This window comes from Montipora capricornis, chromosome 8 (assembly GCF_036669925.1).
Source record: "Montipora capricornis isolate CH-2021 chromosome 8, ASM3666992v2, whole genome shotgun sequence".
NCBI classification, from domain to species: Eukaryota; Metazoa; Cnidaria; class Anthozoa; order Scleractinia; family Acroporidae; genus Montipora; species Montipora capricornis.
The window spans coordinates 30,992,798-31,007,797 of NC_090890.1; the positions used below are offsets into that span (position 1 = coordinate 30,992,798).

Genomic DNA, 15,000 nt, shown 5'->3' on the forward strand with positions numbered 1-15,000 from the left:
GAATCACAACAACGCGTTGCTCGTACCAGAACACAGAAACAGTCGCACAACAGCACGTTGCCTCACCAGCTGTATACGCAAGTACAAGACGTTCCCTTCACCAGTGGTATACGCAAAACAAGCACGCAACAACACGTCGCCTTTACCGGTGGCATACGCAAAAGAGTGACGCAACAACACGTTGCCTTCACCAGTGGTACCCGCAAAAACAGTCAAGCAACAAACGCGTTGCCTTCACCGGTGGAAAACGAAAAACAATCACGCAACAACATGCTGCCTTCACCGGTGGTACCCGCAAACACAGTCACGCAAAAACACGCAACAAAACGCTGCCTTCACCAGTGGTACACAAAACAGTCATGCAACACGTTGCCCTCACCGGTAGTACACGCAAAACAGTCATACAACAACACGCTGTCTTCACCAGTGGCACACGCAAAAACAGTCACGCAACAACACGCTGCCTTCACGGTTTGTACACACAAAACAGTCACGCAACAACACGTTGCCTTCACCAGTGGTACGCGCAAAAACAGTCACGCAACAACACGTTGCCTTCACCGGTGGAAAACGCAAATAGTTACTCAACGATACGTTGACTTGACCAGAGGTCACGCAACAACAGCATGTTGTCCTCACCGGCGGTATTCGTAAAAAACAGCGCCAAAACAACAGGTCGCCTTCACCAGCGGAATACAACAACAGCCATGCAACAACACGTTGCCTTCACTGGTGGAATACCAAAGCAACGTCCACGCACTAGCCTAAACCGGAGGTACGGCGCTAGAAACGCCACGCAACAACAAATAGCCTAGACTAGTGGAAAACGTATGCAAAAGAACTAAAACCAAAGATTTTACATAACTTAAAGTGCGGAGGCTAAAAAACGCAACAGAGGGCCACGGAGGCATGCGAAAACACGAGGAAACAAAAGCCCTAAAACAATACAGAGCATGAAACAATAGTTCCAAAAACAAAAAGGAGTATACAGGTTTACCGAAACAAACCCAAGACAAAAGAACCGGGAAAGAAAATACAAATGAACCGGAGACAAACACAGGCACTAAAGCGACAGACAGCGGGTAAAACACGATAAAAAACATAAACCTGGCTATGGGCCAGCAAAAATACTAGGAAAATTACCTCTTCCATGGTTTCAACCGCCGGGGCCGGGTCCGCCGCTAGAACTGGAGCCGGGGGCGGTGCGATAACCGGATCAACAACAGGCGGTTCTTCTACAACTGGCGGTGGCTCAACGGCAGCATGCTCCACGATTGCAGCAGCGACGGGAGCGGGTGGACGGGGAAGACGATGTTCTGCCATCTATGCTGGTGGCGGTTGACTGTGCAAGGAACAGACGCGAAAGTTGGCCGTCGTCCCGGAGTACGGTTAAAATGACCACTTTTCAGGCGGGGCGACAAAATATATACTCTAAGACCGCAAAGCATCAACACCGTAATAAGCATGCTCGGAAACGGGGGAATTCGAACGCATGATGAAAACTTCTGCCATGAGCTAATTAATTATGCAGTGAGAATAGTGAATAAATTTTGAGTTGAAGTTTCAGTGCGGCAAAACAAGAGTTTTCAATCCCTCGGGACTCAACATGGCCGCCGTTTGATTCAGGCGCATGACAGTCAAGTTGATAGTTGAAAGCTTGAAACAATACGGGAACTCAACGAAAATTGAGAGCTTTTTCCGTGGTAGGCCGAAAAAAAATTGAGTGAGGTGCGGTATTGCGGAATATCAAAATATCATTAAGCCGTATCACTTTTGATATATCAAAATTGTTCTCATACATTTCTTGGAAGGTTTTTGATAATATCATGAGATTTTGATAATGGTAGAAGGCAATGATATTTTGATAATCTTCAGAGGTACTGGAATAACAAGGTCTCATGATATTATCAAAATATCAAGAAGACTATCAAAATCTCAAGTCTTTGTTAGGGTCAAGTTAGGTGATGAGGTTTGATATTTTGATATTTAACAATTAGACCCGAAGCCCGCAAGGGCTACGGGTCAATAGCCCATGAGGCGAAGCCGAATGGGCTATTGACCCGTAACCCTTGAGGGCGAAGGGTCTAATTGTTTTAGTATCACCCAACTAGTCGCACAGAAAAGGCAATAATATGGTTAGGAAATGCAAGTTGAAGAAATATTTATTTGAAAATAAAACGAAAGAAAACGTCACGCTTTTCGCTACTCGAGGACTATTACTAATAGTCCTCTAGTAGCATAGCCAATCAAAATGCAGGATTGGCATTAGTCCACTAGTTGGATGATACTAAATCATGATATTATCAAGGTCTCGTGATATTATCAAAATCAGTATCAAAAAGGCTATCAAAATCTCAAGTCTTTGTTAGGGCCAAGTGATAAGTGAAGAGGTTGATATTTTGATATATCGTGATATTATCAAGATCTCATGATATCAAAATATCAAGAAAGGTATCAAAATCTCAAGTCTTTGCTAATAAGGTCGAGTGATATGCATCGAGGTTTGATATTTTGATATATCATGATATTATCACGATCGCATGATATTATCAAAATATCAAGAAGGCTTTCAAAATCTCAAGTCTTTGCTAGGGTCAAGTGATACTTATTGATGATATATCATGATATGCATTGAGGTTTGATATTTTGATATATCATGATATTATCACGATCTCATGATATTATCAAAATATCAAGAAGGCTATCAAAATCTCAATTCGGCTAGGGTCAAGTGATAATTATTGATGATATCTTATGATCTTATCAAGATCTCGTGATATAAAAATATCAAGGAAGGTATCCAAATTAGTGTTTGCTAAGGTCAAGGGATGCACTGCTGAATACCCCACCACTCCCCTCCTACGCGGCTACGCAGTGGTTACTACCACCCCTCTTCACGATCTCGATAAAAATAACAAAACCGTAAAATGAAAGCTAAAATTTTAAAAGAGTGGTTAGGCTTAATCACTGAAACGAGCGCTTAGGCCTAATCAGTAAACTAGTGCTATTTTCTTCACACGATCTTGGTAAAAAGTGTAGTTAACCGAACCGTAAAATAAGAGCTAAGATTTTAAAAGAGTGCTAAGGCCTAATTACTGAAACGAGTGCTTAGGCTTAATCAGTAAACGAGTGCTATATTCTTCACACGATCTCGGTAAAAAGTGTAGTAACCGAACCGTAAAGGCCCGTTTAAATGCTTTCAACATTTGGCCAACATTCTTTCAACAAAAGTTGAACGGATGTTGGGTCAAATTAACTCCACCCGATGAGGTACAGTCATTTCATGTACAACACTAACCCCATCCCCACAGCGGCTTCTCAAACAGCTCCATGGTTACGAGTGACGCTGTGGGGATGGGGTAAGTGTTCTGTACCTCATCGGGTGGAGTTAATTTGACCTGGGACCCAAGCTCCGTGTCCTGTCCGGTTATCAGCAGCTGCTAAATTCATCAGCTATCGTGGAATCGAAGCAAAAAATGCTCATTTCCAGCCAAGTGCGTGTTGATTTTTGACGACGAAACATTCACGGAGGTTCGCAAATTATGTGGCTTTAGCTTTGCGTGAAAAAATCGCGGCTGGGATGGATTTTCGAGTCGCAAACCGCCTCTGAGCTGACAAAGGTCGAAATCTTAGTGTGCAGCCTTGACTTCGTCTTAGAACATTGGAAACACAGAATTCCCGAAACGGTAAAATAAGCTCCAAAAAGCACAAGAATACACCAGAGGTGAGTAATTTAATTCCTTTTATTGAATGAACGTTAAATTGAGCGTTTTTTAGGCTTCATAATCGACGGTATTTTATTACCCATACAAAGTCTTATAACGCGTTTAAATATTCTCAACGGCTGTCTGTAGTGACGCGAGCTTGGGCTGCCTATGATCGCACTAGCGACATGTATTCAAATATATGTCTTTTTCTTCTTTTGCCCAAAAAAAATTAAGGTTTTTACACAGCCTGAGAAAAAACGCTCAATGATGGCGGAAATATACTTAATGACCAAATAAAGCAAAAAAAAGTTTGGAATTCACACCAGGCCAGGGAATTGCAAGTTTGGACCATTTTTACTGGGTTGCCAGTGTGGAAATCCCAGTCGGAAAGTGGGTGGGATTTGTTCGTTTAATTTTTTATTTTTTTCCATGTCGGTAAAAGTTTTGCCTGTCACTCCCCTGGTAAGTGGTGTCTTTGTGCATAGAGCCTTCTGCGCGTATTTTCTTAGGATCGAAAGGGTAGTGGAAATGCGTTGATTTCTCTGGTGGACACAGTAGAATCATTAATTATTAAGCCTGCAATGGCGTCGAAAGTCATGTTACGCGAATGGCGTTTTAGTGGATCTTTGAACAAAATATACCCTTATGAAGCGCAATAATGGCAAATCAATTGGATACTGAACAAGACAGGCGGTGGAATCTTAAAAGCGACGAGTAATGGACTTCGACAACAATCTGTCGCCCGTCGAGCCGTCTTTTACCAAGTGTGCTGTCATGTAGAACACTGAAGATTCGTAGGGCAGCGATAATAGTGAATTCAAAGACTAGGCCAGGTGGATTGGATAGAATTTCAAGCGTTAAAATCGCTGAAAAGGTAAGATTATTTTCGTAGCGATGCAATTGCATGTCTTCACCACATGTTCCTTTGATCTCACATAATTGTGTTTTCCTTCAAAATATTGCTTGTTTTCGCTTTCGCTCGAACTTATTTACCTTTATTACATGTCCAGTGAATAGTTTTATCCTCTGGGATGAATTTTCCGTCGAAAAATCGATTATTTGGGTGGTTTTTGGCAAACAGAGGTTAATTATTAATGCGATCGCTTCCGTTGCCGTTAGCAACGGGTCGCAAATTTGACACTTTTATCGCATTATCACATTACGCATTGATCGCTAATCCGATTATTCCTAAAAATCTAAAAATATTCATGCCTCATCAATTTTCGGTCGAATTTATGTCCAAGAAAGCAGTAGCATGTTCCAGGCTCTCAGATAGTCGAGAAAACGAGGCTCGACCCAAGCCCCCATTCGCTTTTCATACGCAGTTCTTTTCGTTGTCTCGACTATCTGAGAGCCTGGAACAGGCTAAGAAAGCAGATAAATTGCAGAAAATTTTAGTTTTGCATCCAAAAATTCGTAATCAACTCTAAAAGGACCAAATTTTGCCTGGAAAACATATTTTACTGTTATTTTTCTTAAATTTTTTTGTTCAACTTTCGCTTTTACAAAATGTTTCAGTTGTCTGTAAATAAGTTATATGCTGTTGGAAAGCTTATTTTCTTAGCTTTAAAATGATTTATTTTTTCCCCTAACTTTAAATATTTTTTGAGAAAAATAACATTTTTTGGCGATGGCTGATTTACCGCGGTTGTCTCGCGGTTGGGAAAGTAGGAAAAAGAGTTTAAAATAGGCCGGTAGCCCGGTGTTTAACCTCAGAAAAGGATCTGTTTTGTTGTACGAACGTGTGAGGACCCGTGAGCCAAACGGCCTCTGCTGGTATGACGACCCAGGGCCAATATTCCCCAGTACGGCTCGAGCTAGCTCGGTTAGTAAGTAGTTTATTATATGTTTTTTAAATTACCTTTTGCTTTGTTTTTGCAAGCTCGTAATCGGCCCGTGGGCATTACGGGAGAATAATGCCCTACAATTCAGTCCCAATTAGCCAATCAGAGCGCGCGTTATATCGGCTACAAACACAAGCCATATAATAAATGGTCTTAATGACCGAGTTTTGAAGTAAGCAACCGTGGACAATTTTCCTGTCGGTGTACGTTGGATCAGTGGCTTGATTTGATCGGCGTTATTTCAAGTTGAGAAACTAAATATTCTTAATGACCCCCCAACTTGAAAGAAATTGCCTGGAACGCTGCACGTACCACAGGCAACCCAGTGTACCCTCACGGAGGGTCTATTTGTGTTTGCTTTCGGACAAGATAAGCGTAAAATAGTTTTATCCCAGGAACACAATTAGCAGCATTAATGACAAAAAGGAAACTAACTTTTATCCTTTTTCTATGTATGTAAGCAAGTCGCGCTTAAAATAAATCGATCTGTGAAAACGCCGTAACACGAACACGATGGAGTTGTAGGCCGGGTCATGGGTTCTTGCCCTTAGCCGACTTGGTCTATAACATGTAATTACCAAAAGATTCGCCATCTTCGACAGCAATCAACCTAGCCTACGTGTAGCCGTACCCCCCCCCCCCCCGGGGAGGAAGGGGGGTACGGTTACACGTAAGCTACAATAAAGCACTTCATTGTTATGATCACGTCAGCTTAGCAACTGTCGTCAAGTTATGTGAGTAATGTAAAATATGATAATGAAAAGTCCTATGAGATTTCTTTCCGATTATCATATTTTACTAACTCACATAACTTAGCGGCAGCTTACGTGATTACAACTGTGAAGTGTTGGTCGATTAACTTGCCGTCGAAGATGTAGCGAAAACCACCAAAACGGTTCTTATAGACAGAATGCACAGATTTTACAAATTACTGGTTTTAGGTTATGCTCTGGTTTGTCTCAAGAAGAGTGCCTTCGTTGAATGCAAATGTTCAAGGGATTCTGGACCGCAGATTTGTCAACAAGGATCTCAAATCTGTCCTGCCTGCATCGAAGTTTCATGGGTGATTCGACCGCCTTTTGCTTACTTGAGGGAGAACTCAACTGCAGGAATTCTGCTAGGTATCATGTGCGTTGTTATTTATATTTAAACTTGCGATTACTCAAGCGGCTACCCCAAGGTACATTATTATGTTATATCAAGCAGGGGACACTTTTTCGAGGAACATCGGGGTGGAAAGGAGGCGAGAGGTAAATTACTTTACAGGGTTTTTTATGTGAACAGTAAATAACCAAAACTGATCGGAAGATCTAAAAAAGCAGACATTCGATCAATGATTATCGTATTCACTATGACGCGAAATTTAATAGGCAAATTAAGGTTGTGCTGTTTCCGGTTACGCCCTGTATCTCTCATTGAATCGATTGTGATCATCGGATCATCACATGGGTCCATGTAGACTATTATTTACCACAGATTATGAAGTAATTTCGTTTGGAGAAATCAATGGACGAGCTGAGATACTATGAAGACGATGCACTTTTGAAAAGAACGTCTTTCGAAAGTATTAATTGCTGCCGCAAGTGAGTGAGCCTGAAGCAAACGAACGAGGCAGCTCTCAAATCGGGAGAAAAACACATTTTTATTCGAAACGCAAGGGATTGTGGTCAAAGGCGCAAGGAATCGTGGTTATGCGCGAATGGAGGAATTAAGTTGCGCGGTATGATCTTGACAGCCTGCCGTGTTTCGTATCCTGGGCTACAAGAAGTTTTCACTGTCACGCAAGAAAAAATAAATTCGAAATCGTTCAATGAAAAAGGCCAACAATTTGGAATGTTGTAGAAAACAAACCTTTTAACCACCTCTCCGATTCTCAGGTCTGTGCAGTACATGGTTTTTTAGTTATTTGTCGAAGCGTGTCACGCAACTTTATAGAGTTTTGTATGGCGATTGGAGAATCTGGAGTTGACATGGTGATGAAAGCGCTTACTTTTCGCTCATGAGTAAAAATACATATGTATTAACAATTGCTTTATTTTCGAAACGAAAGACGTCACGGAACTGGAAACTTGAAAAAAATATTTATTTTTAGGTCATTTCAACCTCCTTTAGACCTTGCGATTTTCATATTTGATGACTTCACTGTGAAAACTATGTATTGTTTTCTTTCTTTCTTCTTTCGAGTGGGGTCCAGAAGGAGTTCCAGTTGGGGGCTTAGTTTTGGGGGTCCACGTTTTGTACCGTCCCTGCTCAAGGCCTATTAAAATCTCCCTTCAATTCCAGAGGGTGCTAATGGGGGTACCCAATTGTCAGTTAACTACTAATTTTTCGGCTAATTGTCAGTTAACTACTATTTTTTTGGCCAATTGTCAGTTAACTGTTAACCCCATTAGCACCCTCATTCCACGCGCGAACCGTCGTTAAATTACCGCAAGCATAATTGAACATCTCTCTTCCCATCGGCAGCATTTCTACCATTTAAGTAAACTTCTGTAGTTTAATATGTGAGGCGCTGTGGAATGTGGCTTAAAATGGAAAGTTTGGAGTGAAGTGATGAAGTTACAAAAACTAAATTATTATAAATATGGATTTTTTAGAAATTTTCAGAGCTTATTGCTAAAGAATGTCCCTTGTCAAAAATCAGCGTGTCACGAGGTGCACGATCGTCATTTGCGCATATAACGTATCAAAACCGAGATGCGCATGCATGTATGACGTCAAGATGGCGCTGAAATAGCTCACCCCGTGCACAGGATAGCAAGGATTCCATTACTGTATTGAGTACATGTATTATCGAGATTTAGGGTCACATTTTTTCCAACGACGAACGTCTGATCAACCAACGTGGTCGTCTCGCGTTTTACGGTTGATGGGATAGGGGATCCAAATATCAACAGAGATGTAACGCAACCTAGTACTGCAGAACACCAAGCCACCATTGTGAGTGTTGTAGTGACATCGCTTGAAGAAATGAGGCATGTAGTAATACGCGCCATTCATATGCAAATAAGTGGCCGGGATAGTCTGCAGGTTATTTGAGCTTCTGCAAACACAGAAAATACATGATGGCACTAAGTGGGTTCAACCCACAAGAGTTAGGGTTAGGGTTAACCCTTGCATACATCTTATTCCAAAATGACCGCCATTTTTGTATTCTTTTGTTTCCATGCAGAATTGGCCCTTATGGCCTCGCTTTCAAACGTAAAATTCAAAAGAATATTTAACCTTTAACGAGGCCATAAGGGCCAATTTGCATGGAAACAAAAGAAAAATAACATGGCGGCCATTTTGGAATAAGGTGTATTTTGTTGCCCAACATTCCTCGGATACATCGCGATATTAGACGAGTGGCTTTCACGAAAGACCAACGTTGAACAACACCTAGTTTTCATTCATAAGGCGCGGATCAATCGATTTTTATTGGATACGGGTCAAAAGAATGGCCTGAAGTTATTTAACTTGAACCGTTCAAACATTACTTCGCGGTGGCAACCAACAAATATGATGTACGATCACCAAACGTTGTAAACTTGTTCAGGTCGAAATGGTATGACGGGATCCAGTAGCTTGTTTTAGGTTTTTTTTTTTTCAAACTTACGAATTAGTTTACAGAAGTTAAAATTTTGCCCAGATTTAAAAGCTGGCTACTCGAGCGAATGCTGTCTCACGAGTGAGGTAATGCTTGGAGTTTCTTCTGACGATTTTTAAACGTCAGCTTTTTATTTTTCATCATGCGTTTTAGTTTTCAATAACCGGTTGATCTTAGCAAAACAGTTTCTTTATTCTAAGTTGTTAATATCGGACGTTGGACTCTTTCCGCAATCCCTCTCCCCCACCCCCACGCTCGGTAAATCAATATTTTTTCCTCCACAGATGTATTGATACTGATGTTAGGCAAGTGCTGTGGCAATGAAATCCCAGCCTGTTGGAACATTTCTCATTATCCACCAGAAATACACGCAGAGCGGCTTCTAAGCACGGCTCGTGACTCCCACGTGATCTACCCTATTATAGTAGACAAACAGGAGGCGGCAGATATGGAAAGAAACCTGATCAGTTTAATGCCTTCGACCAGCATTGCCTTTGTGGTTCCCAGGGGCCAGCGAGAGAGTTACCCCAAGAAACTACTGATGTCTGTTTTTGAAGCTTGGCCCGTGTTGATACTGGCAATTCTTCTTTCTTTGCTGGCAGGTGCCTTTCTGTGGTTCTTGGTAAGTGGACTATTTTACGTTGAAGATTAAATTGCCGGATCAGTAAACAAGTCTTTCAAAGGACTAAACTCGACCAGATATTGTGGTGAAACCATTGTTATAACACGAAACGAGGCAAGTGTGTTTCCTTCAATTAACATTTATCAGATATTTATATATTTCAGATTTGCATCTGATGTAACACTTGCACTGAAGTTCAAGAAACATGTCTGCAGCATTGAAAATCGTTATTTTATATTTAAAAGTCTTTCACATTAGTTTTAATCAGTTGATAACGTTAGAATGAATAAAAAAACATAGAATGAATCAGCCCCAAATGAAGGGTAAGACCTTTTGGATCCGCAGAGTAAAATTCGAGTAAGTAGCGAGCTGCTTTTCCGTTTCAGGATACATGGTATAACGAACAGGAATTTCCCCGCACTTTTTTCAGAGGTTCTTGGGAAGGATTCTGGTGGGCATTTGTATCCATGACAACAGTGGGGTAACGTGACAGTCTTTATTTGAGTTAGTTTTTTTGTCTTTGCTCTTTGCTTTTTCCTAGCCGAAATTCAATCCATGGTACAGGAGCCGAAGACCTTTAAGGTTTAAAATCTTCGCTTTTCTATTGCCTTATCCGCCGATCGGTTGACTCGATGCAAGATGGTTGAGCATCGGATTACAGTGCAGGAGATCATGGGTTTAAACTGAGGGTCTCGAAATAACTGTTTAAAAAGCGCTGACTTCGTAATGACGTCTGAAATAGTTAGACTCCCTAGTGTTCTTCGATAAGGACGATAAACCCGAGGACTCCTCTAACAGTCCTTGAATGTTCATAACCCTGTGGTACGTGTAAGAACCCACACAATATTCGTAATTGGTTGGGTGGACTGTGTGAGATCCTTGATGGACTGATAACGGTGCAGATGTTTTCTCTCTTCCATAAAAATGAGAAATGTAAAGCCCTTCTGAAAATGCGCTGTATGAGTATCGTTACTATTACCATTCCGTGTGGTCTGGTGGATAATTGAGCCCACATTTAAAAGTGAAATCGTCAAAACACTGAGCAGAACAAAAGGAACGGACGAGGATAAGACAAAAAAGCCGTACGCTCACTGAAACTTTTGCTCCATAGAATTCTTTGTCAAATTTCATATTGTGTGGTGAGTTTTAGATTTGATTAGATTAGAATCTTAATTTAAACTTACTGACAATACATAGCAGACTGGTGCTAGTTTGAGCGAGCAAAGATCGACTACTAAAACTGTCTTGAAATCTCAACAGAATTTATTTATAACAACAAACAAACTTGATGTACAACGTCAACCATTTGGCAAGAGCACATGGCGAGCCTATATCCTTAATGCGCATGTCGCTAGCGTTACTAAGCAACCATGAAATATCGACACAAAAACTAAAACTGGATACAAAATACCTCAAGTACATTAACACTAAAATGGGATAAAATTTGAATAAAATTAAGTAGTATTAAAAAAGGAATAACTTTATTACTGCATACCAGCAAAGTCAATTTTGGAAATCAGGTTTTTAAAAGAACTCAAGTCCGGAGATAATCTAATATTATCTTAAAGAGAATTCCATAAGTTAGGCCCTTAAATCTAATTGATTTAAATCCATATGATATTGTGTTACATCTAGGAAGAGATAAAATACCAACCTCGTTCCCAGCCGTTCATACATTAAGGGAGAACGTCGTCCTCCCTTAATGTATGATGGAGCTACATTATTTAGTGCGAGAAAAGTTTGTATAATTAATTCTTTTTTACTTGTTAACTCACACGTTTGTACAACTAAATCAGACTGTTCTTTTCTTTCCTATGTAAATCTGCAGCTATGGTGATCGAGCTCCTAGGTCCGTTTTGGGACGGATGTTCGCTGTAATCTGGATTCTAAATGGGATCTGCATATGCTCAATATTCACTGCTACATTAACCACTTCACTTACCACCATTAGCCTCGACACCAAGAAAAGTTTACCAGGCTCCAAGGTTAGAAAATAGACAACGACATTTAGAACGAGAGCTCATGGCACCACACACTCCCCATGGCAATTACTAAAAGGGGAGGGGGAGGGGTGCGAATAAAAAGGGTTGAATAGAGAGAGAGAGAGAGAGCGCGCACCCTTCCTCGCCAGTTGGCGCAAGTCCACACGTATTCGGATATTTTTGAATCCGCAACTTTTTCTTTCCGAATTCAAAAATATTTCCATCCACACGTGCCGTATTCAAATCGAATTTGCCCGTCCACCCAAAATGTATCCGAATTCACTCTAGTACTCGGACTCCTCAAGGAAACAGAGGTAACAGAGCATGCGCCATGAAGCCCTCGGCAGCCATCTTGAGAATTGATTTCACGGTCAGAAACTGGGCTCGATCTTGTTGCGTCATCCGGATTTGGCGTCCACACGGTTCCGGATTCACCTATCGGATTAAAAAACATCCACTCTGGAGAGCGTAAAAGTTGCGGATTCAAAAATATCCGGATACTTGTGGACGGGGCCTAGGAGGCATTGATTCGGTTAAAAGAGCAACATCAATCACTTCCATTTCAACAATCTTTAGATTCGTTGCAAATCTTCGATTCATTTTTTTTTGTATTCTGGAAAATATTAAAACGTACAATGATCAAATTTCAGTCCTTGCTGTTAAAAGTGTGGGTTTTTTTCCGTTGGCTTTCTTACCTTATGGTTCTAGTACTCACTGTAATGTGCAGAATGGGATTTTTCTTTAAGTCTACTTTCCAGTCCCTGAAGATTTGTGTCAAACTTGTATTTTTATACTGAAGAGTACAAACAGCTACTATTTTAGTAGTCTTTAACAGCGTATACACCCATGCAAATCATGATGATTTATGACGAGATTATAGACCTCCTACTTTTCTTGGGAAATAATCATGAAAAAATTGCCTTTGACTGCCCCGGTTCGCTATTGTGGTCCTGTATCTCACACAATAGAAAAATGTAATTTAATATATATTTATTGAAAGTGACGTTGTAAGTGGTATATCATGGTATAGCATTAGAGGTCAATAACCGGGGTATCCTGAATAACCCGGATACACCTGTAATGCCTCGTATGCTTTTCCGTCTTAGGTTGGTGTTCTTGAGCGTTCGATAGAAATGACATTAGCTATGCGACAACAAGCCGATTTAAGAGGTAATCGAGAGTGAAAATCTTGAGTGTTTTTAAAGGCGATTTTGAAATTCATTTTTTCCAATACAAACGCTTTCTTCGATCTTCGAACATTTTGAAACAAATGTGACAAAAAGTTTTGGAATTAAACTCCTAAAGAAGACCAATCTGCGCGTGGTTCAGGTTTTTGACCCCTAAAAGAGACCGTATATAGACATATGTTATATTTTTTGAAATATTTCTTCGCGTGCAACCCTAAACGGCTACATATGATGGCGTTTTGCCTAGAACACCTTAAGTGAGACCAAAATCCGAAATTTACACCCCTAAGCGTGACAACGAGCATCCCCGTCCTCTTCATAGGGCGGGAGCTCGCGTTTCATTAAATCGTACGTTTCCTAGAGTGTTCATAATGTACTTTTCTTCCGTCTCATAGTCATATAGTTTGGCGAAATTAACTTTGAGATAACTGTGACGGTGGATCATTTTCATACCAAAAATCCAGTGTTTTTAGAATGGAAAGTTGCTATTGTAAGATACCTTCTACCCTGTTCATTGCTAATTGCTAAGTCTGCGAAAACGGGAGTTAACTTTTTGTTACTTTCGTCGTCTCTTTTGTTATTTTTCAGTTTATGATTCTGCTGAGGAAATGAAACTTGCCTTGGACCGAGGAGATATCGAAGGTGCAGACCCTTCTAAGGCAAAGGCAGCTTAATCAAGGAAAGATAACTGCAACGGCAGCGAAAACGCCACAAAACTGCGTATTCAAGGGGCTAAAACAATAGCTTTGCGCTTTTTCATTTTACAATTTAACACATTTCTGTGTCGTCCTCTAAGAAGCAATAACGTGAAAGTAGGACATTTGGAATAGGAGTATGTGGAATAGAAATTAGAAATCCTTCGTTTTTACGGAGATTCACATTAAGATTGTCAAACACCTGCTAAAATGCTATTTTAAATATATCTTTATTATCCTTGTTGCTTCAAAACGCCAAACATGCCGTTTTAAATCATCACTCCATGTATTCTTATTCCGGAATAGGGTCAATCGAACGCACCCTTAAGATGTTGTAAAGTAAGTCAACACGTCCGCCCATTTAAGCTACGATTTCCCAAAGATCGCCGGCGCAAAAAATCGACGGATGCCACATTTTTGCAGACCAAAGTGTTTCCCTCTTTCGTTCGTGCAGAATAATCAGAAGCCAGAATATGGCCCATCTTGGCGTCTGATTAGATAGTAGGGAATTTAAGAAACGGCGACGGCTACGACTAAGACTTAGGATAGTGTCAACTTAGAGCGGTTTTCAAATGAGTGTCGTAAAACCAAAACCAAAGTAATTACTTTGGCCAATCAAAAGGGGCGGAGACAACCCAGTAAACCAATCAAAACTCGAAGTAATTACACGTAGCCGACACAAAGTGCGGGAAAATGTGCACGCGCGAGCCACGATTGGTTTTGGTTTCAGTTCTGATTGGGTGAAAAAGTGGCACGAGAACTTTGAACCAATCACTGAGTGAAGTAATGCAAAACCAAAGTAATTCGCTAATTACTTTCGACACTCAATTGAAAATCGCTCTATAGAGCGGTTTTCAATTGAGTGTGCACATTTTCCCGCGCTTTGTGTCGGCTATGTGTGATTACGTCGAGTTTTGATTGGTTTACTGGATTGTCTCCGTCCTTTTTGATTGGCCAACGTAATTACTTTGGTTTTCGTTTTACGACACTCATTTGAAAACCGCTCCATTTTGAGGTGACGTTTTCGTAAATCTTAAATTCCCTAGTGTGGCTGGCACAAGGAAGAATACGAATAAATTTAGAAGAGTAGTCACACTTTGATTGTTGAGTGTGAGGAAACACCGTTACAAAGGATGGTAACGATTTGTGTGCTGACATTTCGAGCATTAATTAGACCTTTGTCAGAGCGATTTCTATGATAGTTTGCCCAATCTGAACGAGATGACATAATTGCGAAATTTGCACAATAGTGCAAAGGTCTATTTGGAAGTGGCTATTCGTCGCTGTTCAAGTTTACAATCATTCGAAATACTTCACTATTGTTTTTCGATGCGATTTAGTCATAGTTTTACTGTTGATTTGGTCCATGTTTCA

At 40.6% G+C, this 15,000-nt stretch overlaps 1 protein-coding gene across 1 annotated transcript in view; it reads left to right on the forward strand.

Annotated features, from left to right (window-relative positions):
* Nucleotides 1–6,332: 6,332 nt before the first annotated feature.
* The window catches only part of LOC138059208 (uncharacterized), a 12,176-nt gene continuing 3,508 nt past the window's right edge, over nt 6,333–15,000 (forward strand). The window contains exons 1-6 of the mRNA XM_068904767.1: nt 6,333–6,672; nt 9,425–9,762; nt 10,149–10,243; nt 11,591–11,747; nt 12,851–12,914; nt 13,520–13,573. Of these exons, the coding sequence (XP_068760868.1) occupies nt 6,462–6,672; nt 9,425–9,762; nt 10,149–10,243; nt 11,591–11,747; nt 12,851–12,914; nt 13,520–13,573 (919 nt within the window). The 5' untranslated portion in view covers nt 6,333–6,461. The remainder of the gene's footprint in view (nt 6,673–9,424; nt 9,763–10,148; nt 10,244–11,590; nt 11,748–12,850; nt 12,915–13,519; nt 13,574–15,000) is intronic.